The 26,626-nt window shown below is 35.2% G+C and overlaps 1 protein-coding gene across 4 annotated transcripts in view; it reads right to left on the reverse strand.

Annotated features, from left to right (window-relative positions):
* Positions 1-26,626, reverse strand: part of LOC100932766 (acyl-CoA synthetase medium chain family member 1) — a 119,797-nt gene that overhangs the window by 4,720 nt on the left and 88,451 nt on the right. For all 4 annotated transcript variants that reach the window (XM_031942475.1, XM_031942472.1, XM_031942468.1 and 1 more), the window contains 11 exons: positions 17,533-17,784; positions 15,640-15,850; positions 13,277-13,484; positions 10,122-10,265; positions 9,801-9,957; positions 6,197-6,276; positions 4,899-5,022; positions 3,410-3,490; positions 2,678-2,779; positions 2,428-2,555; positions 187-286 (listed from right to left, as the gene is read on the reverse strand). In XM_031942475.1, coding sequence (XP_031798335.1) covers positions 187-286; positions 2,428-2,555; positions 2,678-2,779; positions 3,410-3,490; positions 4,899-5,022; positions 6,197-6,276; positions 9,801-9,957; positions 10,122-10,265; positions 13,277-13,484; positions 15,640-15,850; positions 17,533-17,784 — 1,587 coding nt within the window. The remainder of the gene's footprint in view (positions 1-186; positions 287-2,427; positions 2,556-2,677; positions 2,780-3,409; positions 3,491-4,898; positions 5,023-6,196; positions 6,277-9,800; positions 9,958-10,121; positions 10,266-13,276; positions 13,485-15,639; positions 15,851-17,532; positions 17,785-26,626) is intronic.

Below are 26,626 nucleotides of genomic sequence, written 5' to 3' on the forward strand. Positions count from 1 at the left end.
ACTATTTTTATTCTGAGTTTAAATCACCTATTTACAAATGAGATTTGTTTGTAAATTGGTATCCAATATTTATTCACACACATTTTTCTTGACAAGAAGAGATTACTCTGTGAATTCTTTCTTTAAAAAGATAATGGTGATAAGGCATTTTTCATGAAGTTGCTATTCTAATTACATTCATTTTACCTCTCCTCTGATAGGATCTGGACTGCTGACAACAGCTGATTCTACAACAGCTGGATGCTCAATGAGGGCACTTTCAACCTCAAATGGTCCGATTCGGTACCTAGGAAAAAAACCAAAGATCCCTTTAGACATAGCATCATTTAATCCAATCTCTACATTTTATAAATGGGGAAATTGAAACTCAGAGAGTTTATTTAAAACTGTATAGACATTATATACCAGAGTCAGATCCCAATGCTTGACAATCCAAATCCCAAATTCTATCATCATCTCTAAATTAAATTTTAGTAACTTCATTTTTATTTTGCAAACTATTTTCTTTTTTCCCTACCTATTTTGATTGCTTTTTCTTAGTTTCTAATGCTAGATCAAGATTGGTCTCCTATTCTTTAATGTGTGTGTCTTCCAAGCTTCTGTTCCAAGCCCACTATTTCTCTCTACATGAAGGGTTCTTAGCATAAGATTTGTGAACTTAAGAATTTTAAAAAATAATTGTATTGCAACACAATGCAATATATTTGGTTTCCTTTGTAATGTTGTTCTTGAGTTGTTTCAGTTGTGTTTGATTTTTTCTGATCCCTTTTTGGGTTTTTCTTGGCAGAGATACTATAGTGATTTGCCATTTCCTTCTCCAGTTCATTTTACAGCTGAGGTTTGAGACAGACAAGGTTAAGTGACTTGCTCAGGGTCACACAGCCTGTAAGTGTCTGAGGCCAGATTTGAACTCAAAAATGAGTCTTCCTGATTCCAAACCCAAGTCTCCTTTGTGCCACTTATCTGCCTTTGTAATATTATATATATTTTATTCCTCTAAAAATATTGTTCTGGAATTGCTTCACCAAACTGTCAGAAGGGTCCATGACATTAAAAAAGCTACCCTTGACATCCTCCTCTTAGTAATATTATCAATTTCCATGGATTCCATGGATGTGCATATTATGTCCAATCTTTTCTCTCAGCACAAATCTACATATCTATTTTTTTCTATCTCCTAGATTCTAGGCCTATGTCATTACCTAAATTAGCCTTTTGAACATGACCTCCTGTATAGCCCAAAGGCGTTTTATTTTCATTATCTTTCATTTTTCTAGTCATCTGGCCTCATACCCTCAAAGTCATTGCTGTCCCCCATCAATAGCCAATCAGTTGTTAAGTTTTGTTAATTTTATCATGGCTATAACTTGCCTGTTCCATTTTTCTTTTCATGTGACTCATATCAATACCGTCCTAGGACATCATTTCTTCCCCAGACTCGTTCAAAATTAGCCTCCCTTCTTCTAATCTCTCTCTCCTCTAATATTTACTCCACTTCCTAAAGTACTGATCATGTCACTTACTCTCTTGCTTAATATTCTTTTTTTTCCTGAAGAATTTGTACCATTATACTTTAAAAGGTTTTAAAATGTTTTTTAAATATTTTTTTTAATATTCAAACATTTTTACTTTATTCAAAAGTAAATTTTCCTTACCTCACTTAATATTCTAGAGTGGCTTCCTGTTGCCCTGAGTATAAAATATATACTGTTCAGCATTTAAAACTGTTCCCAATTTAACTCCAGGCTATTTTTTAACATTATATCCCTTCACATATACTCTTATGTTTCAGCAAACTGGTCTTAGCTGTTCTCAAATTTTGGTATTCCATCTTGTGTGTTTTTTACAAGCCACCCCCGTGCCTGGAATGTACTTCTCCTCCTTTCATCCCCTAGCATACTTTGAAGTTCAGCTCACATACCACCCCCTAATCCTCCCAGTGTTGGTACTTTCTCCTCCAAATAAGCTTGTATTTATGTAGGACTGTTTTCTGCTTCTATTTCCTTTGTTCTGCTACTTATATAGCCTGGCTTCATGTGAGTCTGGGCTTTTGGTGTTCAGGAAATTCTCTAAGATTATATAGTTTCTTTTTTCTTTTTTCTTTCTTTCTTTATTTTTGCTGAGGCAATTGGGGTTAAGTGACTTGCCCAAGGTCACACAGAAAGTGTTAAGTGTCTGAGATCAGATTTGAACTCAAGTCCTCCTGACTTCAGGGCTAGGGATCTATCCACTGAACCACCCAGCTGCCCCAGACTATATAGTTTCAGAGAAAGTGCAGAACTGCATTAATAGGGGGAGATTCCTTTTCCAGAAAATCCCTATAGAAACAAAATCTCAGATCCTGTCCTCATCCCTGTTTATTTTAGCAACTTAATAGATATTTTTTGAATCAAAGTTTATCAAATTCTCTATAGGAAAGATACTAACCCAGATGATATGATGACATCATCAGCCCTCCCAACAAACCAGAAATAGCCATCACTATCCATTATTCCTCGGTCTCCAGTGACATAAAAATTCCCTCTCATGGTGGCAGCTGTTTTTGATGGATTGTCCTAGGAAGAGAGAAGAAAACAATTCTAAGATTAATTTGATCTGAATAGTGATAAATTCCAAATTTTGAAGCACTTTTAGAAATCTTTTCAAAAGCAGCATTTTAGATTCCAAAATTTCATACCACATATTCCGAAAAGAAACTGAAAGGTCTTGTAGATTTTAATCTAAGGGCAATATCCCCTTCTTTACCAGGTGGCAGAATATTACAGTTTTCATCTATGATCTAGAATGAGAAAAACAGTTTTTACTTGGCTGTTCAGATTGGATTCTTATAGGGATGAAAATAAAGATCTCACTTGATATAAAAGCCCATCATTTTAATACTTGAATTCTCCCAGAGATATTACATTCTTTCAAATCTTGGAACATCACAATCTCTGAAGAATGAAGAATGTGGATGACTCAACAGCAAAGAGAAAGAGAGGGCGGGAAAGAAATACACACACACACACACACACACAGAAAGAGAGACTAGCTTGCTAAATATCAGTTGATTACAAAACATTTCTAGGTCAGAATGATATGCGTGATGCTGCTTAAGGGATATTTTAAAAATGTAGAATAAGAAAAGGATGTGGGCTTCTCCTGTGAAAGCAATATTGGGCAATGTTGGGCAATATTCAGCCTACAGATTGCCCAGGAATATTGCCCAAACATTCCCTGCCTCCCACTGGGGATGATTTCTCTGGGGATGTGGACAAGAATCTCACAGGATGAAGAGGCATAGATGGGGTACAATCTAGAAGAGATTCCAAATCCACTGAGGTTTTGGTATTAAGAAATGTTAACATTTGGAGGAACCTTAATTGAAGGAAATTGTCTTTGTTTAATCAATTCTATTTCTTTTACCTACCTGGACATCATAAGGTGGCACTCCCTTTCCCATTGATCCAGGCTTAATTTCATTTCCTTTCTGATTGGCACAAATTATTCCCTGTCAAGAGGAAATATTTTTTAGCGGTGTGTTAAAGTATATTTTCTCTTCTTCCAGCCTTCTCTAAGAGAAGAGACACATAATAATGTAGTTAAAAATTAAGCCTCAAAGTCCCACCTCTGATACATATTGCCTGTATGATCCTAGGCAAGTCACTTATGTCCTTATCGTTTCAGGCAACTCTCTTGAGACTGTAAGTTGCAGAAAAGATGTTGATCTGTCTTGGTGGAAGGAGTTTCCTGAACTGGGAGTTCCCCATGCTAATGAAATTATAGTTACAATCCCTATCCCCATGATAAGGGCTACTCTTTTATCCTCTTACATAATGAAATAAACTTCAAATATTGTTTTGACAGACTTTGCCAACGATTTCTTCCAATTCACTTTATGAAGTTCTTCCTTATGATTAAGGTAGTCATCTGAAACTGAAAGAAGTTAACTAAATGATACTTCCTTGTTCTTGAGCCTTTTCAGTCATCTTTGACTCTGTGAGTTTTCTTGTTTTTTTCTTGATGAACATACAGGAGTAATTTGCCATTTCCTTCTTTAGATTTTATAGACTAGGGAAGTTGAGGCAAATAGGATTAAGTGACTTATCCAGGATCATGCAGCTAGTGTCTGAAGACAGATTTGAATCAAGAAGATGAGTGTTCCTAACTTCTTCAGGACTGGCATTCTATTCACTGTATCACCTTACTTCAAATCATTCTTAAGTAAAGGAAAATGAATTTCCTTGTCTTAAACATTCATTCTTTTGTGTCCTTCACTCAAGCAATTTCAGATTAGAACAGGGAGAATACTGTAATGATTCTATGAGGCCACAGAAGCAAGCCCAGATTTGCTTTTTGTTTTTGCTTTTTTTTGTTGTTGTTGTTTGTTTTCCATGGAAGCTAAAGCCATCTGTTTTTTGACCCAAGAGAGCAGGCATATAGATGAGGGACTTTTTGTTGCCTAGACTTGAGAAAGTGGAGAAATGATAACAAGGCAGATTAGGTGTAAAAGTGTATCATGGCTACTTTTTTTGATAGCTGGTTGTTGAACATTTACTGATATACTATTGCATATAGAATATAGCCAGGTGAGAAAACTTCCTCTTCCATTGCAGGTTATCATTTTCTTTGAAACTTATAGTCAGAAAGAGTTGTCTAAATTACCAGATAATTTAAATGATTATTTAAATAATTTTCCCAGAGTCAGAAGTGGGACTGAAATTTAGATTTTCCTGACTTCAAGGATACTCCATTTCTGCTACAACACATTGCCCAATTTGTCAGAGGATTAAAGAAAAGAAAAAAGGAAAGTGTCCCTTACTTTCTATCCATGTGAAAATACGAGTTTCAACGGCTCTAGCAGCACTTTTTCCCTGCATATGGAGAAACTCTTGAAGTGACTAGTCATTTGCACATACCACTTCAGTCTGTCCATAACCTTCATACAACTCCAGTCCCGTCTGGCTCTTCCACTGTTCCCTTACTTCTGGATTGAGTGGCTCCCCTCCAGTCAAACAGTGCCTCAGGGTTTTGAAGTTACAGCTTAAAAAGCAAAGAAAAGTATGGGTTCATTTGTAAAGTGATTTTAATAAGCTAATTATTTTACTTAAGTGTAATGAGAGAGAGAGAGAGATGGGGGGAGGGAGAGAGAAGGAAGGAAAAAGGGAAGAAGAAGAAGGGAGGGAGAGGAGGAGAGAAAGATGAAGAAGAGACAAGAAAGGAAAAAAAGAAAAGAGACAGAAAAATTCAGAGGAACAGAAATTTCCTAAAACAGTTTGAGATCATGTGAGACAAACGGCTAAAAATTTTATATATGTGATACATCATTGCCTCTACTGGACACATATCCCAAGGAGGATAAAGAAAGAGGACATGTTAAAATATTATAAAATATTATCACACAGAATTTACATAAATCTGTTAGATTTATATAAACTGATGCAGGACAAAGAAAGCAGATCCAAGAGAATGATATAAATAAAGACCACAATAATGCATAGGAAAGGATGGGGATAAGGACTAGCACAGAGATTTCACTGGTATAGAGAATTCCCAGATGAGGGGACTCCCTCAACCAATGCAGATTAACACTTTCTTTACACCATATCATTTTAGACTGTTGCCTTGGGCACAGAAGTTAAATGACTTGCCTAGCTTCAAAAGTCAACATGTGCCAGATGAAGGACTCAAACCCAGGTCTTCTTTGCCAGTTCTCTATTCACTATGCTATAATGCCCCTCAAGTGCAAAGGGAGACAGACCCTGGAGGCCCAAACTTGAATCATACCTCCCTCCTCTTAATAGAGAGGTGATGGTGTATGGGTGTGAAATTCTGTATACCCTATCAGATATGGTCAGTGTATTGTTTTGTTTTGCTTGACTGTTTTTCTTATGAAGGAAGGCATGTTCTGTGGTAGGGGTACAGTAATATAAGGAAGGGATATTGATAGTTATTTAAAAAAAAAAAGGCAGCATTAAAACATTAAAAAAACTTTTGAATGAAGAAAGTACAAATTTCCTACCTGAGAAGAAAATGGGGAGGGAAGGTGATCAGGAGTGTCTAAACTAGAACTTGTTTTAGATCATTGGTTTAGAAAATAGTATAACTATTAAGCTTCAAGATAAGTGATTTTGCCAAACTAGAAGTTACCTACCACCAAAGTAATAAATAAGTCCATAGAAAATAAAAAGAAATGATTTTTTTCCCCCTGAGATACCTCTTAAGGTCTTTCTGTACAAGCATCCGGTATACAGTTGGGGCACTGCAGAGAGTGGTTATGGGGTAGTTGTTGAGAGTCTGGAGAAATCATAAAAGACACATCAGAAATTAAAGATCAAGAAATCAGTGATATGGTTTAAGCTTTTCAATACAATCATAGATTTATAAGGTACCTCAGAGATCATCTAAGTCCAGTCTTCTCATCTGTCAGATGAAGAAACCCAGACCCAGAGGAGGAAAATGACTTATCTAGCTGGAGACATCTAGGTGGTACAGTGGATAGAGTACTGGTCTGGGAATCAGGAAGAACTGAGTTGAAATTCTGCCTCAGATACTAGCTGTGTGAACCTGAGCAAGTCACCATATCTCTGTTTGCCTCAGTTTCTGCATCTATGAAATGGGGATAATAACAGCACCTACATCCCAGGGTTGCTTTGTGGATCAGATGAGATAATATAGATAATATTATAGAGCAATTAATTAGTATATTAAATATAATTAACTATATCACATGCTGCTATTTTAGGAATATACAGGGTTGTTATAATTTTCAGATATTGTTATTTTGCTTTTTGTTTCTTCATCCTGAATCACTTTAAGACTTTGTAGCATTCATGTTTGCCATTTCTGTTGGCAATAATCTATTGCATTTATATTCTACGTTTTGTTCAGCCCATTTGGACAATCGGAGTCTTGTATAATACCACATTACTTGTATAATACCTTGTATAATACTTGTATAGTACTTGTATAATACTTGTATAATACTTGTATAATACCTTGTATAATACCACATTACTTTCCAAAAATATTGCACCAATTCATACTTGTTCCAGTAGTGAAATAATGTCTCTTTTTTTATCCTCTTGGTTCAGGTAAGAGTCAGCTCTTGTGCAATCAAACACTCAGAATCTGGGTATGTATATGTAAGTAGTAGCTTTACTGAGATATAGAGGATTTTATTTTTAAATAACAGGGAAGGATAAATGGTGAACAAAGATTCCCATAGTTCTTCTATTCCCCTTGTGAAGAAGTGATTGGTTACTCTAGTTTAGAATCTAAAGGAAACTGGAGGTCCTGTCAGGTCAGAGAACCTAAAGGATAGTTCTATGATCCTTGAGAGTACCCTTACTAATGAATAAATCACTTAGCTAAAAGTCCACACCTCTATTTTAGGCTACCTCCCTAGAGAAATTTCCTTATCAATTTGATTTTTATGTGACTCCTCTTTTAGACCTGTGTCAAGCAGTTAAGGCTTGCAAGTTCTAATTGGATAAAACTCAGACCCTTTCCCAGTGTCTGATCTCAACAGAAAAATTCTTCCTGAATTTCATGCAAGCCCAGGATCAATAAGTGACCCTGAGAACTTCCCCATATCTGGGTCTGATTAAGAATGTCCCCTCTCACATCTGGCAACAATTCCTTATCAAATCCATTTTTAGAGAATATAACTTTTCATTTGCATTCCAACTTAGTGTCTTTCCTCCAATGCAATTCTCATTTTCTCTCAGTTTGTTGCATTTTGGGGGAAGAATCTTTGTGTATCTGTTTGGTTGTTGTATACTTAATGACAGTTTCTTGAGTACCAATTTTCATAAATTCCCAAATTCAGATCTTTGCTTAAATCATATCTATTGGACCAAATAAAATAATTTTTCCTATTTTGAATTTGTATCCCTTAATATTCTGGAATTTATTGTTCCTTAGATTTTCCAATTATACTCAATTCCTTCTTTATTTTCTTCATGATTTTTATTGTTGAGTCATTTTACTCATGTGAACTTCTGGATAGCTCAGATTTTTTTCATCTTTGTAATTATTCTCTTTGGTATTTAACTTGAGAAAATGCACAAGGTAGTCTCTGTCCCATTCTTTTTAGTTTAAAGACCTTTTACTTAGATTTTTAAGACAACCAGAAAATGCATTCTCATCAATTTTTGTTATGTATACTTCTTACTTATGTATTTTAAACCATGGTTCAGAAGCCCAAATCTTCTATTAAAAACTTTTTCTTATCCCCCTTAATGCTACTCCTCCCGTATATTGCTAACATATCCTTTATTTATCTCATTTGTATGGCTTCCCCTTAGATCATGAGCTTCTTGAGAGCAGGAATTGTTTTTTGTTTTTGTCTGAATCCCCATCTTTTAGCATATTATTCTTGTTATAGTTATTCAGTCATTTCAGTCATGACTTTTTGTGACCCTATTTGTGGCTTTTCTGGGCAAAGACACAGGAATGGCTTGCCATTTCCTTTTCTGACTCATTTTACAGATGGGGCAAATCAGGTTAAGTGTCTTGATCAGGGTCATACAGCTAGTATGTGTCTGAGCCCAAGCTGAACTTGGAAAGATGAGTTTTACTGACTTTAAGTCCAGCATTTTATCCACTGTACCACCTATTTATCCCTGCCTGCCTGACTTGCCCAAAGTTAGATAGGTAGTATGTAATAGGGCTAGTATTTGAATCAAAGTCATCTACTAGGGCAACTTTCCCCTCCGTTCACCTTTTATTACTAATAAATCATAGCAAATTAAATTTGAAGCCCTGAGTCATATCACATAATAAGGTAGATGTAGAAGCAGGAAAAGTCCCAACTTCTCTAGAGCTTTTACTTATATTCAGATTCCCAAACCACTCCATCTCAGCAGATACCACTGAGTAGAATTACTGGGCAATGCATTTTTGATTTCCTTCACATGCTAATTGTACACTATTTCAAAGTTTGATTCCTTTTGTACAGCAAAATAACTGTTTGGACATGTATACATATTTTGTATTTAATTTATACTTCAGCATATTTAACATGTATTGGCCAACCTGCCATCTAGGGGAAGGGGTGGAAGGAAGGAGGGGAAAAGTTGGAACAAAAGGTTTGGCAATTGTCAATGCTGAAAAAATACTCATGCATATAACTTGTAAATAAAAAGATATATATAAGAATTACTGGGCAAAACTATCCCTGGGTCACAGAGAGTTCTCATATGTTTAATGACATATGGTAGATTCTTTTTTTAATGTTCCTTAAGAAAAAATAAGTGCCCTTCACATTTTTCTAAAGGTTGATGAAATCTCCAGCCATTTGATACCTTAGTCTGTAAGGTATCTTAGTTCTGTCTGAAAAGAAGAAATAAGCCTGGTGTTTGTCAAGCAGTATCAAATTCATGGATTAGGACAGTGAATGGATTAGTACAGAGAATAGGCGGAGAAAGTACTGCTCTGTGGCAAAGAACCCAGGATCTTACTGGACCTAGAGGTCTACCTCGGCTACCCATTGTCTTTCGGTCACTGAAGCATGATCAAAATCCTTGTTTACACTTAAGACTTCTTAGTTGATTATTTAGAACTAGGCCCTTAAGCTGCTACAGATTATAGTGATATCAATAACTCTTAAGCAATTAAATGAATCAGATTTTATGCTTAAGAGAGCTGTGGGTGTTCCCTTGTAGGGTATTAAATAAATGCATTCAAGAATGAGGTCCCTAGAGACTTTATAGTGTAAACAAAAATAAGTTGATTATCATTGATTTGTTGATATGTGAGTGAGATGGGAGGGCTTGAAGGGTTTGTGTCAAGGGGCTAAGGGGGAGGTAGTAACATACATCTAAAAAGATATCTGTGTTAAACTGGGTCATCCGGTGCACGAAGACACAGGCTCCTTGAAGCCAGGTGGAAAAGACACTACCAATGGCAGCCTTCACCCAGCCGGTGTCAGACATGTTCCACATGATATCTGAAGGTTTCAAATCCAGCCAGTACCTGAACAAGACCAAAAAGGAAGAAGGAGAAAAACATACCATGAAAAACTTCCCTATGTTAATAAAAAGTAATTGTGACTCCACAATGTATAACCACTTAGGAGTGGTTATAACATTGCACATTTAAATCTATGTAGGCAGCCATGGTGTAGTTCCAAACCATACCTTCCACAAAGAGTGTACCCAATGCCGAGGCTACTCTGGGAGTGCAGGGCCATTTTGGGAGAACCTGTTGTCCCACTGGTAAAATAGATAGCCATGGGTTCCTGGCTTCCTGTCTTCACACAGTTATGTTCTTCAGAGGCTGATCTGTAAAACGTAGCCAAAAACAATGACTGAGCTTGAGGGATTAGTTTATTGTTGATGCTCTGGTTTTGACCATGACTAATAAATTATGATAGCTTACACAATCTGTATAATTTATGAAACCCTTTCCCATACATGATGTTATTTTATCTTCACATCTTAGAATCTAATAAATTGGAGGAGGCCCTGGGGCAGAGCTAATCTAGCTAATTATTGGTAGTTCAATAATTCTCCTCAAAAATAATTATTTTTGATAAACTTAATAACAATCACAATACACATTAATCAAATAAACAAAATGAGAAATTTTATCTGAAATAAACCAAAAGGCAATTGCAAAATTCTTCCATTTGACAAGAGTCCCAAAGGTAAAAATTGCAACAAAACTATTACTTATTACTTGATGTTTCCTGCTTTCTTTGCAATGTGTGACTTGTAAATTTTTCTTTTAAATAAAAAGAATTTGTTTAGGATTCCTCTTTTTTCAAAATATATGCATAGATAATTTTCAACATTCACCCTTGCAAAACCTTGTGTTCCAAATTTTTTCCCTCCCTTCCCTCTACCCCTTCCCCAGATGGTAAATAATCCAATATATGTTAAACATGTTCAATTCTTCTACACATATTTCCACATTTATCATGTTGCACAAGAAAAATCAGATCAAAAAGGAAAAACATGAAAAAGAAAACAAAATGCAGGCAAATAACAACAAAAAGTGAAAATACTATGTTGGGATAAGATTCCTCTTTTTGCAGATAAGACAACTCAGGCTTAAGTGACTTGTCCAGCGTCACAGACATAGTTAATGAAATGGTACATAAGCTCCTTGAGGGCAGGGACTATGTTTTGCTGCTTTTTGTATACTCAGAACTTAGTACAGTTTCTGGCACATAGTAAGCACTTAATGAATATTGATTGATTGATTGATTGAAATAACAAAGATTCTTTTGCTTCCTGTTTGTGCTAGTCTTTGAGAACACAAAGGCAAAAAAAAAAAAAAAAAAAAAAAAAAAAAAAGGGAAAAATAGTTTTTGCTTTCAAGGGCAACATTCTACTGTGGAATATAATAAATATATTAAAAATAATTGGTTGAAAGATAATTTGAAGAGAGAGAAATCACTAATAATTAGGTAAATTGAGGGGAAAAAAAAAAAAAAAAACAGGAGGAAATACCAGATCCTATCAGAGCCTGATAGAAAACTAGGGATTCTAAGAAGCAGAATTGAAAGAGTGTCTTCCAGGAATGGGGATCAGCTGTGCAAAGCACAGAATTCCTAGTTTGAGGAACTGCAAACATATCAGTTTGGACTGGAACACAGAAAGTACATAAAGAAGGACAGAATAAATCTCAATAGGTAAGCTGCTATCAGACTGTGAAGTGGTATTCATGAAGCTATAATGCCTCCGTAAGAGTTATTATCCCCATCTCACTGATGAGGAAACTGAGGCAAACAAGTGATTTGCCCAGGGTCATACAGTTAGTAAGTTTGAGGTTGGTTTCAAACTCAGGACTTAACTGCCTTTAGACCCAATACTATTTATAATTTCTCTTATCTGTGCAAAGGCATTTTAAATACAAATTATTAAGAACATATTTTGATTTTGTAATTTTACTTTGAAATAGAATTTTTATTTTTACTATCTTTGTCTTATGGATTAAAAAAAAGGAATGCTATGTTAATTAATGTAACTTGGTCATTGGATGTATTTTAAAATTCTGGTTCCTAAAGCTCTGCTCACACCCCCTCATACAAGAATCCTTTCTGATGCCAATTGTTTAGGTACTATTTTTCTTCTCTCATTATCAGGTATATACTTGTCTATTTATATGTAAATAGTGGATTGTAAATTCTTAGTTTCCTTCTAAGATTAGCTCAGGCTCTACTTTCTAGTCGTTTGTGATCTTCTCAGCTGTTAGTGACTTCCTTCATCCTAAATTACCTTGTTTTCATCACCTTTATACATATATATAATTACAATGTAATCACACACACATGCACATATTCACAAAGATGTATAAACATACAGGCATATACATATGCTGTGTCCCATTTCAATTTAAGTTCTTTGGGGGCAGAGACTTTCATTTCAACTTTGTATTTCTACTCTCTTGGGACAATGACTGATGTATAATAAGATTCCAATAAATGCTCATTTATTGATTCATTAGTTGTAAGTCCTTAATAAATACTTTGTAAATTAGATTGAATTAGAAGGGAAGAGATGAAATCTCTAACTCTAGAGTTCAAAGAATCACAGAATTTCAGAACTGAATTCTGAATTAACTAGTCCAAATCATATATCATGAAGAAACCCTATTATAGTGCATTCAATTGGTCAGACATTCTTAACTTGAAAGTGTATTATTAAAGGAAGGTCATTCCTCCTTGAAGCAGTTCATTCTATATATGTGAATAGATCTAATAGAGCAGTTCCCTTTATACTAAGCTCAAATAAGCTTCTTTCCAAGTTCTTAATCTTGTCCTATAGAACCTCTTCCACCCAATGGCCCTTCAGTTACATGAAAGACTCTTCAAGGAGACCTGGTTCTATTTGCAGTTCTTATTATGTATGTTGCTTCATTCCTTTTCAATTCAATAAAAAAAATACTGTGTAAAAAAATAAACAAAGCCATTTATCCCGGATGGTTTGTATATTCATCTGGTTTATAAGATTTCTTGAGTGTTCTCCTTTCTTTGTGCTTCAATGGATTTTATTACATGGCTCAGGTATAGATCCCAAAGCAACTTAGATGTTCTACAATTCAGTTCACAAAATGGAAAATCTTTTATATTTAATACTTTCATTTTCCCCAATTACATGTAAAACATTTTTTTTTACATTTGTTTTTAAAACTTTGAGTTCTAGATTTTCTCCCTATCTCCACACTGCCAATTCCCTTTAAGAAGACACATGGGAAGTTAAGGATATATTTTTAAAATTCATTCTTGCTCATGTATCTATGGATAATACAAGGTATTCTAATATATGAGTTTTCTCTGACTACTCACTTAAATAGTTCGTTGAAATCTAACCATCCACTGCGGCTATTTTCTGACACCAGAATCTTGGTTTTCAAAGCAGGGCAGTTGGACACAATAGAATCCACAGCTGGGGCTGCCTCATCACTAGCTACAATGCATTTGGCCTTGGATGCTGTTAGCCTGTAGAGAATGTCTTTGGCTGTCAGCTGGATTGTCCCAGGCATGAAAATTAATCCTGGAAAAAAAGTTAGAGAATTCATGTGCAAGTACATAATTGGAATTATTTTAGAATTATGAGACAAGATGAAAAATGTTAGAGGAAATCAATTGTTGAGCTTTAGGGAAGAGCTATAGCCATGAACTGAACCAGAAAATCAAGTTATAGACAAAATTCTACTGGTTAGGATCCTTGAAATGAACTGGAGAACGTAGGTTTAATTGCTCAGAAGATTCTTATATTCTCTTGGAACTGAATTAAAATAATTATAGTAACAAATGATTTTATAGAATCAACATATTCTTGATGAATATGAAGATGGAATAGGAAAACACCTCAGAAAAGACATCTTTCCCTTCTTTTGCAGAAGTTGGGGTCCATTTTCATGACGTGTTGATTAGTTTTTCTGAAATTTTTCTTTTTTTTTTCCTTAAAAAATTCATTGTTATAAGAGATGGCTTTTTCAGAAGTAAGGGGGGAGAATACTTGGAAGGTAATATAGACTATGCAAAATAAAAAATAAACCTCAAAATATATTTTAAAATACCTCCAGATATACATATTTGGAAAAATATAAAATTAATTATTACTGAAACTAATTTGCATTTAACTTGGAATTGGTCTTGCTAGCCAAAGAGATATTAATCAATTATTGTTATAGAAATGGTTGCTGTGCAGAACCATAGGATTACAGTATCATAGATTTAGAGCTAGAAAGAACAAGCCCTTTCATTTTGCAGATAGTAAGTGAAAGAGCCACAATGAAAATTGAAGGCCTATGATACCAGAGATGGCATGAGGGACTATATAGGGCAACCATGACTGAAACCAGAGTGGTGGAGTGGAAAGAGAATAAAATCTGAAGACCTTATCTTATGTATAGCTTATTTATAAATATTTTTCTGTTGTCTTCCCAATTAGATTGTAAGTTCCTTGAGGGCAGACATTTCTTTCTGACTTTTTTGTACAGAGCCTGACACACAGTTTATTGACTTTAGAGACATTGGACAAGTCACTTAAACTTAATGTTCATCATTGAAAAATATGAGAGTTAGACTAAAAGATCATATATTTAAAGTTAGAAGACAGTGTTAAAGTTATCTAGCCTAACTCCTTCACTTTACAGATAAGGAAAGCAAAGTCACTTGCATGAAAGTAATTACTCAAGCTGGGATCCAAATCCAGGGCTGATCCTAGTTTCTTCCAACTTTGTTTTTATTCCACTGTTGTTTCAACCATATCTGATTCTTGGTGACCCTATTTGGGGTTTTCTTGGCAAAGATACTGGAGTACTTTGCCATTTTCTTCTCCAGATCATTTTTACAGATGAGAAAATTGAGGTAAACAGGGTTAAGTGACTTGCTCAGGGCCACAGCTAGTAAGTACCTGAGGTCATATTTGAACTCAAACCTTCCCGACTCCAGGCCTGGCACTTTATCCATTGTGCTACCTAGTGTCCCAACTTTAAAACCTTTAATTGAAAATCTTATCAGATTTTTGATTTTAGCTTGAAATTCTATTTACCAAGAATAACCAATATTCATATAACACTAATATTTTTAATATTTTATTTTTCCAAATGCATATAAAGTTTCATCATTTATTTTTGTAAAACTTGGCACTCCAGATTTTTCTCCCTTCCTCTCTTGCCTTCCCCCTCCCCAAGATAGCAAGCAATCTGATAAATATTAAGTATATGCAATTCTTTTAAACATATTTCCATATTTGTTATGTTGATAACAGTTTAATGTTTATAAAAAACATTTCTCACAACAATCCTGTGAGGTGAGCAATGCAAATGTTTTTTCCATATTTTATTGAAAGAGAAGCTAAGGTTTATAGGGATTGCAGAATTGGGACTTCAGTCCATGTCTTTGGACTTTGTCCTTCCTTTTTTTCTACCATATCCTAGCTCTATCTCCATTTAATAAAATAAATTATTTGACCATGCAACACATAATAATCAAGCTTATTATAATATAAGTTTTAGAAAGTGGTATCCATGGAAAAATTCCCAGTTATTAAGAATATTGGCAATTTAGTAATATCTTTTATCTTCTCCTGATTGGAATGCTTTAAAAAAAATAGATATTGGCTATTTGAAATATCACTTGTCTTTGGTTCTTATCTCTCTAAGTTGATCCCTTGACTTAGGAATGTTAACATCACTGACCCGTTCTCATACAAGCCACATTGACCAGCCACCATTCTGGAACTCTGGGTAGAATCACAGCAACTCTCTCTCCTCTCTGGAGACCACATGACTTGGTGAGGGCATTGGCCACTTTGCGGGATAAAAGACCCAGTTCCCTGAAGTTCCATTTCACCTCAGCTCCTTTGTCATTAATCCACCATAGTGCTGGGTTAGGGGGACGCTCTCCTTTCTGGTCAGTGAAACAAAAGAAAGGAATGTGAAGGCTATATTCTCAGGGTCTATGATGGAACCTTTAATGATAAAACAGCAAATCAGGGCTTGGTTGATTATTTTGTTGATTTCTAAACTTAAGAAAATGATGGAGAAAATGTTACTAACGAAAATTAAACTTAACATGTATCATATGTACTTTTAATTTTCTTCTGGAGATCCAATTACCAAATATTTACCAGCATACCTCCTGAATGAAGGGGACAGCCATCTAACACTGAGACAATTTAGTCCTGTATGCAAATAGAAAGGGGGATTTAATGAACTCTGGAAATTAGAGGTATCCCTGGCATTCTGTGATTCTGTGAAGTGACTCATCTAATACTCTAATATTAAAGAGAACCTTTGAATCTTTGAGAGGACAGGGATCTTATAGCCTGTCTGGTTCCATGTCCTAAACAAAATGCAGTAAAACCTTTTGTAATAATATCTTTGATAAGTCGACTCTCAATTCTTTCTTTGAAGTGAAGGTTTATCCATATAACTGGAAAGCAGAGGCTTTGTTTAAACTGACAACTTTGTAATTATCTTCAATCAACCTCTAAGGGGTTCATCAACATAATTTTTAAAAATCATATTTGCCTTTATAAAGTTCTGACGGGTCTGGAAGAGTTGAGAATTATAAAGATACTAAGACATCAAGGAACACTTCTGCATTGTGGTTCAGTACTTAGATATATCATATATCACTCTCTCACCTTCACCACATACTTCCAATCCCATTTTCAGAACTGGAAGAAATAAGATGAACTTCCATTCATACAAATATAGCATTGGTTGTTCATTTTATTTTAATTATTTTAAAACATTTCTACCAATAAATACCTTTTGGGATAGCCTGTGACCAGGAGACCTTCAAAAATTATAATTAGCTGAATAGTCCTATTGTGAGAGAAGGCTTTAGGCAGAAGTAGGGGTAGTATAGGTAGAAAGGGGCTACTTTTATTGAGAAGCAAATTTCTTTCCCAAAGAGGAGAAAAGAAACCTGGTACATGAAAGTCTTGGAGAGATAGGGGATTGAGGAACAGAGATGTTACTAATATAAGAAAATAAGGCTTTTCCCCATGTTTTTGACAACTAAGAGCTTTGTTTTCTGTAGTAACTGCCAGCTCCATACCTTGCCTCATTTTTCACACTTTGGTCATCATGTGGCAAACCACCCTGAGTCATACTAGGAGTGACCCTCTAGTATTCTGTCTCCATGGCATTCCCTTCTTACAATTCACCTTTCTCCCAAATTCTCAAAGATATTGGTCAGACTGCCCCCTCTCCTGGAATAGACTTATGCATATGGTCAACCTCTGTAGCACTGTCCCATTCCCTTCCCCCCCCCCCCGCTCTTTTTTTTTTCTCTAAGTTAAAATATTCCCAGTTGTGGGTCTATTGAAAAATGACTCATATATGGCATGATAAATCTTGAACTGGAAGGGACCACAGAAGTTATCTAGTCTAATTTCTTCATTTTATAAATGAGGACAACAGGACAAATGTTGATAAATGATTTCTCCAAGATAGTTAAATAGCAAATTTCAGAGCAAGTTTCCTCTGGCTCCTGAATCAGGACTCTTTCCATTAGAGTCAAAGCTAAGGTGCACAAAGAATAATTTTGTGTGTGTGTATTTTATAAAGTATACTTCTTACCTGTTCCAGCTGAGCCCATCTATCCAGTACATCCCCAGCAAAGTTAAAGTTCTCTGGTAAGTCCCGTTCACAACGATTTATAGCTTCAAAGTCAGAAAGATTCAGAGGAGCCAAAACCTGGTAGCCTTGATGAAAATACCTCCTAGGAAACTTAGGATTCCAGATGAATCTGAACATCTGCAACTGGAATAAAATCTTCATGATGGCAAAATGGATTTTTTTTTGACAATTGAACCTCAGCAGTAGGATGTCCTGCAAGAAGAAGAATAGAGAAAATATCAGGTCCTCTGTTTATCTCAAGCAGTGTGCTCAGAGGTGTCTCATGGTTTCTATAGGTTTTGAATACCATTATGGTATTACCAGAATAATTCTTTTTTTCTTTGTCTTAGTTTGGAGAACCCGGAACATAGCTAGACAAACGTAACCAATTTGGTGATGAAGTTTGAGACCAGGCCATATAAGGATCAATCAATCAATCAACATTTATTAAGTACTTACTAGTACTTGTGCTAAACTCTGTGAATACACAAAGATATAAAATCTAGTTTCTGTCCTCAAGGAGTTTATAAACTAATGGGGGAATGACAGCATGCAAACAAATAAATACAAAGCAAGTTACATACAGGATGAATAGGCAATAAATAACCGGGAAGGCATGAGAAGTAGGAGGGTAGGGGAAGACTTCCTGTAAAAAATGGAATTTTAATTGAGACTTAAAAGAAACCAGAGAAGTTCATAGGCAGAGTTGAGGAGAGAGTTCCGGCCAAAAGGGACAGCTAAGGAAAATGCTTGGAGCTGAGAGATGGAGTGTCTTGTTCCTAGAACAGCCAGGAGATCATTGTCACTGGATTGAAGACCACATGTCAAGGGGTAAGGGAAATTGGAAAGGTAGAAAGGGGCTACAGTATGAAGGACTTGAAATGTCAAATAGAGATTGTCTTTGATCCTGGAAGCAATAGAGACCAATAAGGTTCGTTTTAAAGAGCTGGAGGTGGTAAGCATAGAGAAAAAAAAAACTTGGGAATTAGGGAGAAACTTGGGACAACTGTTTTAAGGTATTTGAAGGGCTGTTTTATGAATGAAAAAGAGTTTGGACTTGGTTTGTGTGATGTCAGAGGGAATAATGACGACCATGGAATGGAAGTCACAAAAAGGCAGATTTTGCTTTGATGTAAAGTTAAGCTTAACAGTGAGGGCAATTCCAAAATAGAAAGAACTATTTTAAAAGGTTAAAGAGTCTCCTTTCTCTTGGACTTTTTAAGTGAAGGCAGAATGACTCCAGTACTTGTTGGGAATGATAGGGACGGTCTTCTCAGGAAGATAGGTGTTATACCAGATGAGATCCCTTCTGGTTCCAGCATATTGTGTTTTTGTTACTTTTGTAGTAATTTCTTATTTCATCCCTATGTTTCTAGTCTCTCCCACCTCCAGTTCAAACTTTTTTCAACTTTGACTAACTTTCCTAAAACAGTGTTTTGCACATCACCCTTCTTCAGCCTCATGACCATTCCTCTACCCATCCCTCCCATTAAAATAAATTTTCTTTTTAAAAAAATTATCTATTTTATTCTGAACTTAAGAAATTAAAACAAGCATTTCCATAATATAGCAGAATAGAAAAAATGATTGTATATGAAATTGCAAATCTATTATGTACAACTGTATCATGTAATTCTTTTCCTCCCCTCTGTTTTCCCCTGCCTTAAGAGATGGCTACCATTATTCACAAATATATGTGTGTGTGTGTGTGAATTCATACATATGTATACAAAAATATGTGTATATATCTATATTAGATATATGTGCATATATTTTATATATGTACATACAAATATATGTAAAACCATTTCATGCATACTTCTATTATCAGTTTTTTATGGATGCATTTAGTGTCTTTTTTCATATATCCCTTGTAATGAATTTTGGTATTTCTAATAGTCATTCAAAGTTATTCTTAAAATAATATTGTTATTATTCTATACAATGTCCTCTTGGCTAATTTTTTTCATGCAAGTTTATACATGCAAGTTAATGGATTCTTTAATCATTGAGTTCATTATAAAATAAACTTTTTTTTTTCTTTTTTTTTTGCTGAGGCAGTTGGGGCTAAGTGACTTGCCCAGGATCATCCAGCTAGGAAGTGTTAAGTGTTGGAGGCTGGATTTGAAGTCAGGTCCTCCTGATTTCAAGGTCAGTGCTCTATGCACTGTGCCATCTAGATGCCCCATAAAATAAATTTTCAATGGATCCCCTTTACAGGATAATATCCAAATTACTTAGTTTGACATTCAAGGCCTTCTACAAACAAACTTCTACCTACCTTTTTATTTTTATCTCACTTCTACTTCCTTGCACAAACTCAATGTCTCTATTTTGAGCAAATTTATCAACTTATATCGTATTATATGCATTCTTCTTGATTCTTTCACCTTCTTCAGAAGATTCTCCTCTTTTCCTTCCATATTGTCTAAACTCTATCCTCCCATTAATAGCTCAAGTTCCTTTTTCATTAAACTTTTTTCAAATGATCTGCTCTGAAATAATAGACTCACAGTACTTTAGGGTAGGAAGGAAGTCACTTAACCCTTTTTGCCTCAGTTTCTTCATCTGTAAAATGAGCTGGAGAAGGAAATAGTCAACTATTCTAGTATTTCTGCCAAAAAAACCCAGAAAGAATAGGCCACCATTGAAAAATGACTAAATAACAAGTTTGAACAAGTCTACCTTCTTGTACCAGACCTTATACCAGTCAGTGGTTATCTATTCTGTATTTGATGATCTCCTATGAGGGGGAGTCAACTTTGTCTGTAGGCAGCTCAGTCTATGTCTGCAGTTTCTACCTGTTATTTCTGGTTGGTGGGGAAGAAGGAAGGTGAGCAATGGCAAAGAGAATTGCATCTAATCCCTTTACACATGACAATCCTTCAAATACTTGAGCATATTCATCATGTCCTTCTCAAGTCTTTTCTTCACAAAGACAAAAGTTCCCAATTTCTTCAATTAGTTTCTACAGGGTATGTAAGGCCTTTCACCATTTTGGCTATCTTCCTCTGGATGTCCTCCCATTTACCAAGATCTTTACTAAGATCTAGTTCCTGCAGAACTGAACACAATATACCAGATATGTTCTGACTGGGGCAGAGTATGTAGAGTGGTGCTCTAGAGAAGCCCAAGCTATCATCTGGAAATTTTTTTGAGGGGTGGGATTGGCGTGTCATACTGCTAATTTCTGTTAAACTTGCAGTCCATTAAAACTTCCAGATCTTTTTCATGTTGGCTAACCATTCTTCCCCCATGGCCTTCTCAGAATTTCTGTTGCATTTATTACTTGTACAGCTTATTTGGCATTTACTTTACACAAACTGTTTTTGGTTAGTTTTTTTTTTTTTAATAACTATATCCTTTGCCTTACTATCTATGATTTCTAAAAGGGTAGGGACATCTTTTAAATCAGTATAGTATTCATTAAGCCATCTCTCAGTGTTTGTTGATAATGATGGATAATGAAAGGCTTTCCATTAAATACACATTGTTCCTTCATCATCATGTGTGGAATGGAAAATCCCTTCTAGGAACAGATGTGTTTGGGTTGTCCACAAAATTGTGTGGATAAACAACCTAACAAAGGGTACAGTTTGCACCATCCTCTGGAAATAATGCTACCATAGGCTACCACTGCCCAGAGCTGCATGTCCCCAAGAGGTTAGAATTGAGAGCTAAATTTGGCTCTACTAGTAGTCACAAAAACCAAATGATAATAAGTGATGGCAGTTATCTTTATGACTAAACTATCAATAACGTTGTTATAGAAAGAAGGTACTCCGTATCTAAGAAAAGCATGAATCTCTCTCCATTTAAAGAGGAAGAAAAGAAGAATAAAGAAGAAGAAATGGGAAAAAATGGCTAAAGTGCACCATGTTTAGGCTTTAATTTTTAAATGATTAAAATTTTAGATGTGATTGGGAGCACTGACTCTCTGGTGTCCTGAGGGACTCTCTTCTCCCATGGCAAATAATGACCAGAAATAAACAAAGGGATGAACTGGACAAATATTGGCAATTCCAGTGTAATGACTGAATGGAGTAATAGCTCTTTATTTGTATGATCTTCATTAGCCTCTATTTGTACTAGATAGTACAGTGGATGGAATGGCAGCCCCAGAATCAGAAGATTCAAAATTCATATTCAGGCCCAGACAATTATTAGCTGTTATGACCCTGGACAAATCTCTTAACTCTGCTTCAGTTCCTCAATTATAAAATGATCTGGAAAAGGAAATAGCAAACCATTCTAGTATCTTTGCCAAGAAAACCCCAAATTGGGTCATAAAGAGCTGGATTTGACTGAAATGATTATAAAACAACAGCAGATCCCAATGAAATACTGAAATGGTGCTGCTTTCAGAACCTTTGAATAATTGGGAAATTCTTGTCCTAAGGAAATTGGTGTCATTCATTCTAAACAGAAAAAGAAATTAAATTCATCTGCAAGTCTATTTCTGGGTTTTATTCCTCCAATGAAGAGATTGTTAGGTCTATGAAACAAAAAAAAATTTGCTTTTATTTCCTTCATAAGCAAATGTCACCTTTTGTTCATGTTTGGTTTCTCAACAAATAATTGGATTAACATATCCACATTTCTGGAACTAAATATTCTAGGCTGATCTAAACTGAATTCCTACTTCTCATACTCAACTTATTGTTTCCCCATAAGTGTTGTGCAAAACAATTATAAAAGTAGCATTAAGTGATTGTCTACATAGACTTTCCAATAACCCACTATAGATTTTGATATTTATATAATATTTCAGCTGAACTTTAATTTTCACCAAAAATATTACTTTTTCTGCATTGAAGTGTCCAGTTTTCTTAATCTTTTCTTTTTAGTGTCAAGTATCATTAAAGTACTAAACTACTGTCTTCAATTTGCTTGAACCTCAAAAAAATACAGTCACGGAAAAACTAATTTTGAAAGTGACAACGGTCAGTCTTTGGCTCATGAAACCTTGGAATTTTGTGTCAATTGACAGAAATTTCATAATAAATTCGGTAGAGTAAACTTTATGATTTTATATCAGATTATTTTTTTGGTAGAAGTTTTAATACAAATAATTCAGTAAAATAATTTCTAAACTTAATTAAATTAGGGAAGAGAATACACATCCTTTTTAAGTGAGTGCTTTCTAAAAAGATAAGTACATTTGGAGATACAGGTCTGAAGAAATTTATGGAGTTTAAAAATCTATGGAAAGGGCCCCACTGTATTTGTGAAAATCGCTCTTCTAGAAAATAACATGTAATTTTCATTATTGTCCTTTGCAAAACAGCAAAGAGGCCTGCTTCCAAAGAGACAAGAGAATCATGATTGTGTCTGTTAGAAAGAAGGAATAGCTTTCTTTTATCAGAGATACCTTAGATTTAAAATCTTCTTTATCTAGATTCTATTACTCATTACCTCATAAGATTTTGCTTACCGGGAGTTGCTATTGTTGGTTCAAAAAAGTCTTCATTCAAGTCAGAAACCAATTTCTTCTTTTCTTTCTGTGTGTCTAAATCATTGTAGTCTTGAGCTTCTAATATTCAGTTGGGAGGACTGTCCTCTCTAGGGAATAGGGTTTTTTGTTTCTCTGGACAACATGTGGTTAAAATGGCTTATAAGACAAAAAGGTGAGAGTAGAAGGGAAAATATAGGACTGGCCTCCCCTTTTGGCTCACTGCCAAAACATGAATAATCTATTGTACATTAAATTATTTTTTTTCTCCTAAGGAACTGGTTATATCAAAAGCCGTAGAGCTCCAATTACCTAAAATAATTACTGCGGTAAAAATTATTGTGGATTTGTGATTTTTGGCTGTTCCAGGTTTATCACAGATTTGTTGACTGAGGTCCAGTTAAGCCATATTAATCACTCTGTCCACTGGCACTGTTAGAAGATATGAAAACTTGAAAAGATATAAATAATTCACCTGCTCAGAGTAATTTAGATCTCAGAAATAAAAAAAAAAACTTGTTATTTCCTTATCTTCTGATTTCAAATATTAGCTACTAAAATACAGGAAATGGATCATTTCTCCATTATGTAAAACATATACTTTCTTCCCCCACCTACATTCACATCTAACTTCTGAGACAACTCACTATTTGTTGGGGATGATAGTAAAATTGTTTCAGCAGTCATCAAAGGGAGAGCCCAAGTGATAAACTAGGCAGGCCAATTTCTACTTATTCTTTCATTTCAAAGCCATTCCCATCTTTCCCTTTTTTCTTACTGCTATTATTCTATTTTTGGTCCTCAGTGTGTCATACATGGATTAGTTTCCTAACTAGTCTCCAATTTCCTTCCCTACAGTCAGCGAGGTGGATAGAATTCTGCACCTGGAGTCAAGAAGACTTGAATTTAAATGTGGTCTTCAATTTTTACTAGTTGTGTAACCCCAGGCAAATAACTTAATCTCTCCCTGCCTCAGTTTTCTCAAAGGAGGATAATAATAACACCTACTTCATAGGGTTTTTGTGAGGATCAAATGAAATAAGGTACTCAGCACAGTACTTTTCTTTTAATAGGGACTTAATAAATGCTTCTTCCCTTCTCTGTACTTGGTTATGCTTATCTATAGAAAGAAAATAAACTATGTCAATACTATGTTGCAAGTCTTTCCAGATCCTGCCAAGATTTATATTCCATCACCATGATGAGCATTTGGCTTAGCATTTCATGGAGTCCAAAGACAAGAAGCAGAGTGTAGAATGTTTTGCCTCCATTAAAAAAATAATCGAACAGGGCTATTTATGATTCTAAGTTTTCTCCTGAAGTAAAGATCCACTTAAAAAAAAATTCCATTGATGCTGCATAACTTCAAGTCATAGAATACAAGTCTACCAAGAGTTGAATTTGAAGGTCACCTGAATCCTCTGCCCCTACATTTCTGCCTTTTAGTATTCTAGGCTTCCTTTAAGACTGGGCTCAAATCCCACTTTCTGCAGAAAATCTTTCCTGGGTCCTCCACTGGATATTCCCGTGCCCTTTTCATCTACTTTCCAACCATTTTATATATACCTTGAATGTACATATATTTACATGTCATTTTAGTCATTAGAATGTATGCTCTCTGAGAAGAGGGATTATATGAATTGAGCTCCCTTCTCTACTACCTCCTTTTGGGGTATCCTCAGAAATTGGCACAGCCAATATAATCAACATGTAATTTAATGTATGATAAGCATATAATAAACATCTAATGAATGCTAACTGACTGACAGTTTATCAATGGAGAGAGACATATTATGGCCATAAGTAAGTGATACCATTTTATCAACTAAGAAATAGACAGGAAAAGTATGAGAAAAAAAGAAAAAAATGTGAAAAAAAGAAAAAAAATGTGAAAGTTATATCTCTCTGTAAAGAAGATCTCTGTAAAGGGATGATCATGCCTATTTTTTCATCTATTTTCCATTAAATAGCTTCTTTAAATAGGTGATGTTGCATTGCCTCAATTATATTTCATATCTTGTCATTTTTTTTATCTCTAACTTAGCATTGATATTGTTTTTTGCTTTTGCTTTTTCTTGCCTGGGACTAGGCTTCCATATCATTTCCTATCTGTATACCTTGCTTTTTTCTCTCTGTTCATCATCCTTATTCTTCTCCCACCCAGAATTCAGACTTAGCTTTGGGAGAAGCTGGGCTCTGAAAGATGACTGTGGAAAGACATTTTCCTATGTCGTGGGTTCCTTTTCCAGTCTGGTGAAGCCTATGGTACTTTTCTCAGAATGGTGTCTTTTAAATGAATAAAATAAATATAAAAGATTTATAGACCAATTATATTGAAATAAGAATGTAGTTTTCCCCTAAAATCCAGAAATGGATCTAGTATCAGCAACTCTATCTATTTCCTATTCTAAACTTTGTTCTTTTGTGAAATAATATGTGTAACAGGTATGGAAGAAACCTTCCTCTCTTCCTCTCCAGGCGCAGAACTCTATCTACCTCGCTGACTGTAGGGAAGGAAATTGGATTTAGGGAAACTAGTTAGGAAATTAATTCATATATGAGACACTGAGGACCAAAAATAGAATAGTAGTAGTAGGAAAAATGGGAAAGACGGGAATGACTTTGAAATGAAAGAATAGGTAGAAATTGGATATGAAGGAATATTACAACTTCAAAGAGGAGATCTACCTGGAGAGAGGTCTCTGCATCCATATAGTTCTTATAGAGAGACATTTGCTCAGAGGAATGATAAGTCACAGAGACATAATGTGGAGAAGAAAACCTTGCTCTTCCCAGAGAAATTGATATGACAGGGAACAGAAGGTAATAATGAACCATCTAGACCTATCTTCTTGTTGCTATTGTCAGTCATATGAAATATATGGCTACTGAAAAAGAGTGAAAACTGACAACTTGATTCCTTATGTGAGGGGGAGAAGGATTTTCCTAATGGGCAGGGAACTTAGAAGCCTGTTTTTCCCCCTTGGGTTATATAAAGTCTTTCAATATTTTATATCCTATTAGCTTGAGTATGTACAGGTGAGCTGAAAGACTGAATAATGATCCAAGCTACATGTCCACATTCTCCCTATGATTTCCTTTATAACAAAGCTCCAGATGCAGTAGTCTAGAGAAGACAAAGGTCAGATACAAATGTTTCCAGGGTTTCCCTTTGTGGAGACAAAATTAGACAGATTTTGGGGGAATGACCAGCCAGAAAAAATTTGTGGGAAACATGAACCAGAAATTGATGTTCCCAGGATGTCCTTGAATAAGGGCATATAATCCAGAGAGACTGAGTGAGCAAGGAGGATTCTTCTTGGAACATGGGTGCTTGTGTCATGGAAAGATGCTTTGATATCAATGTTCTATATAAGAAATCATCTGTCAGTAGAAGTCCTGCCTCCAGGTCCCCATTCTCAGAATCTCTCTCCACTAAAACTGCCACCTGGAGAATTTTGGACAGAAGCCATTGAAACTTATTTACCAAGGCCCTTGTGGTTGCTTGGGCATTTCTAGGATGTTTCTAATACTTATTTAAGACTCATGAGGCAGTTGGTCCCAACCACATCTGTTTTTTTTGAAAAATTATTATTATTATTT

The sequence above is a fragment of the Sarcophilus harrisii genome, chromosome 1 (genome assembly GCF_902635505.1).
Source record: "Sarcophilus harrisii chromosome 1, mSarHar1.11, whole genome shotgun sequence".
NCBI lineage: Eukaryota > Metazoa > Chordata > Mammalia > Dasyuromorphia > Dasyuridae > Sarcophilus > Sarcophilus harrisii.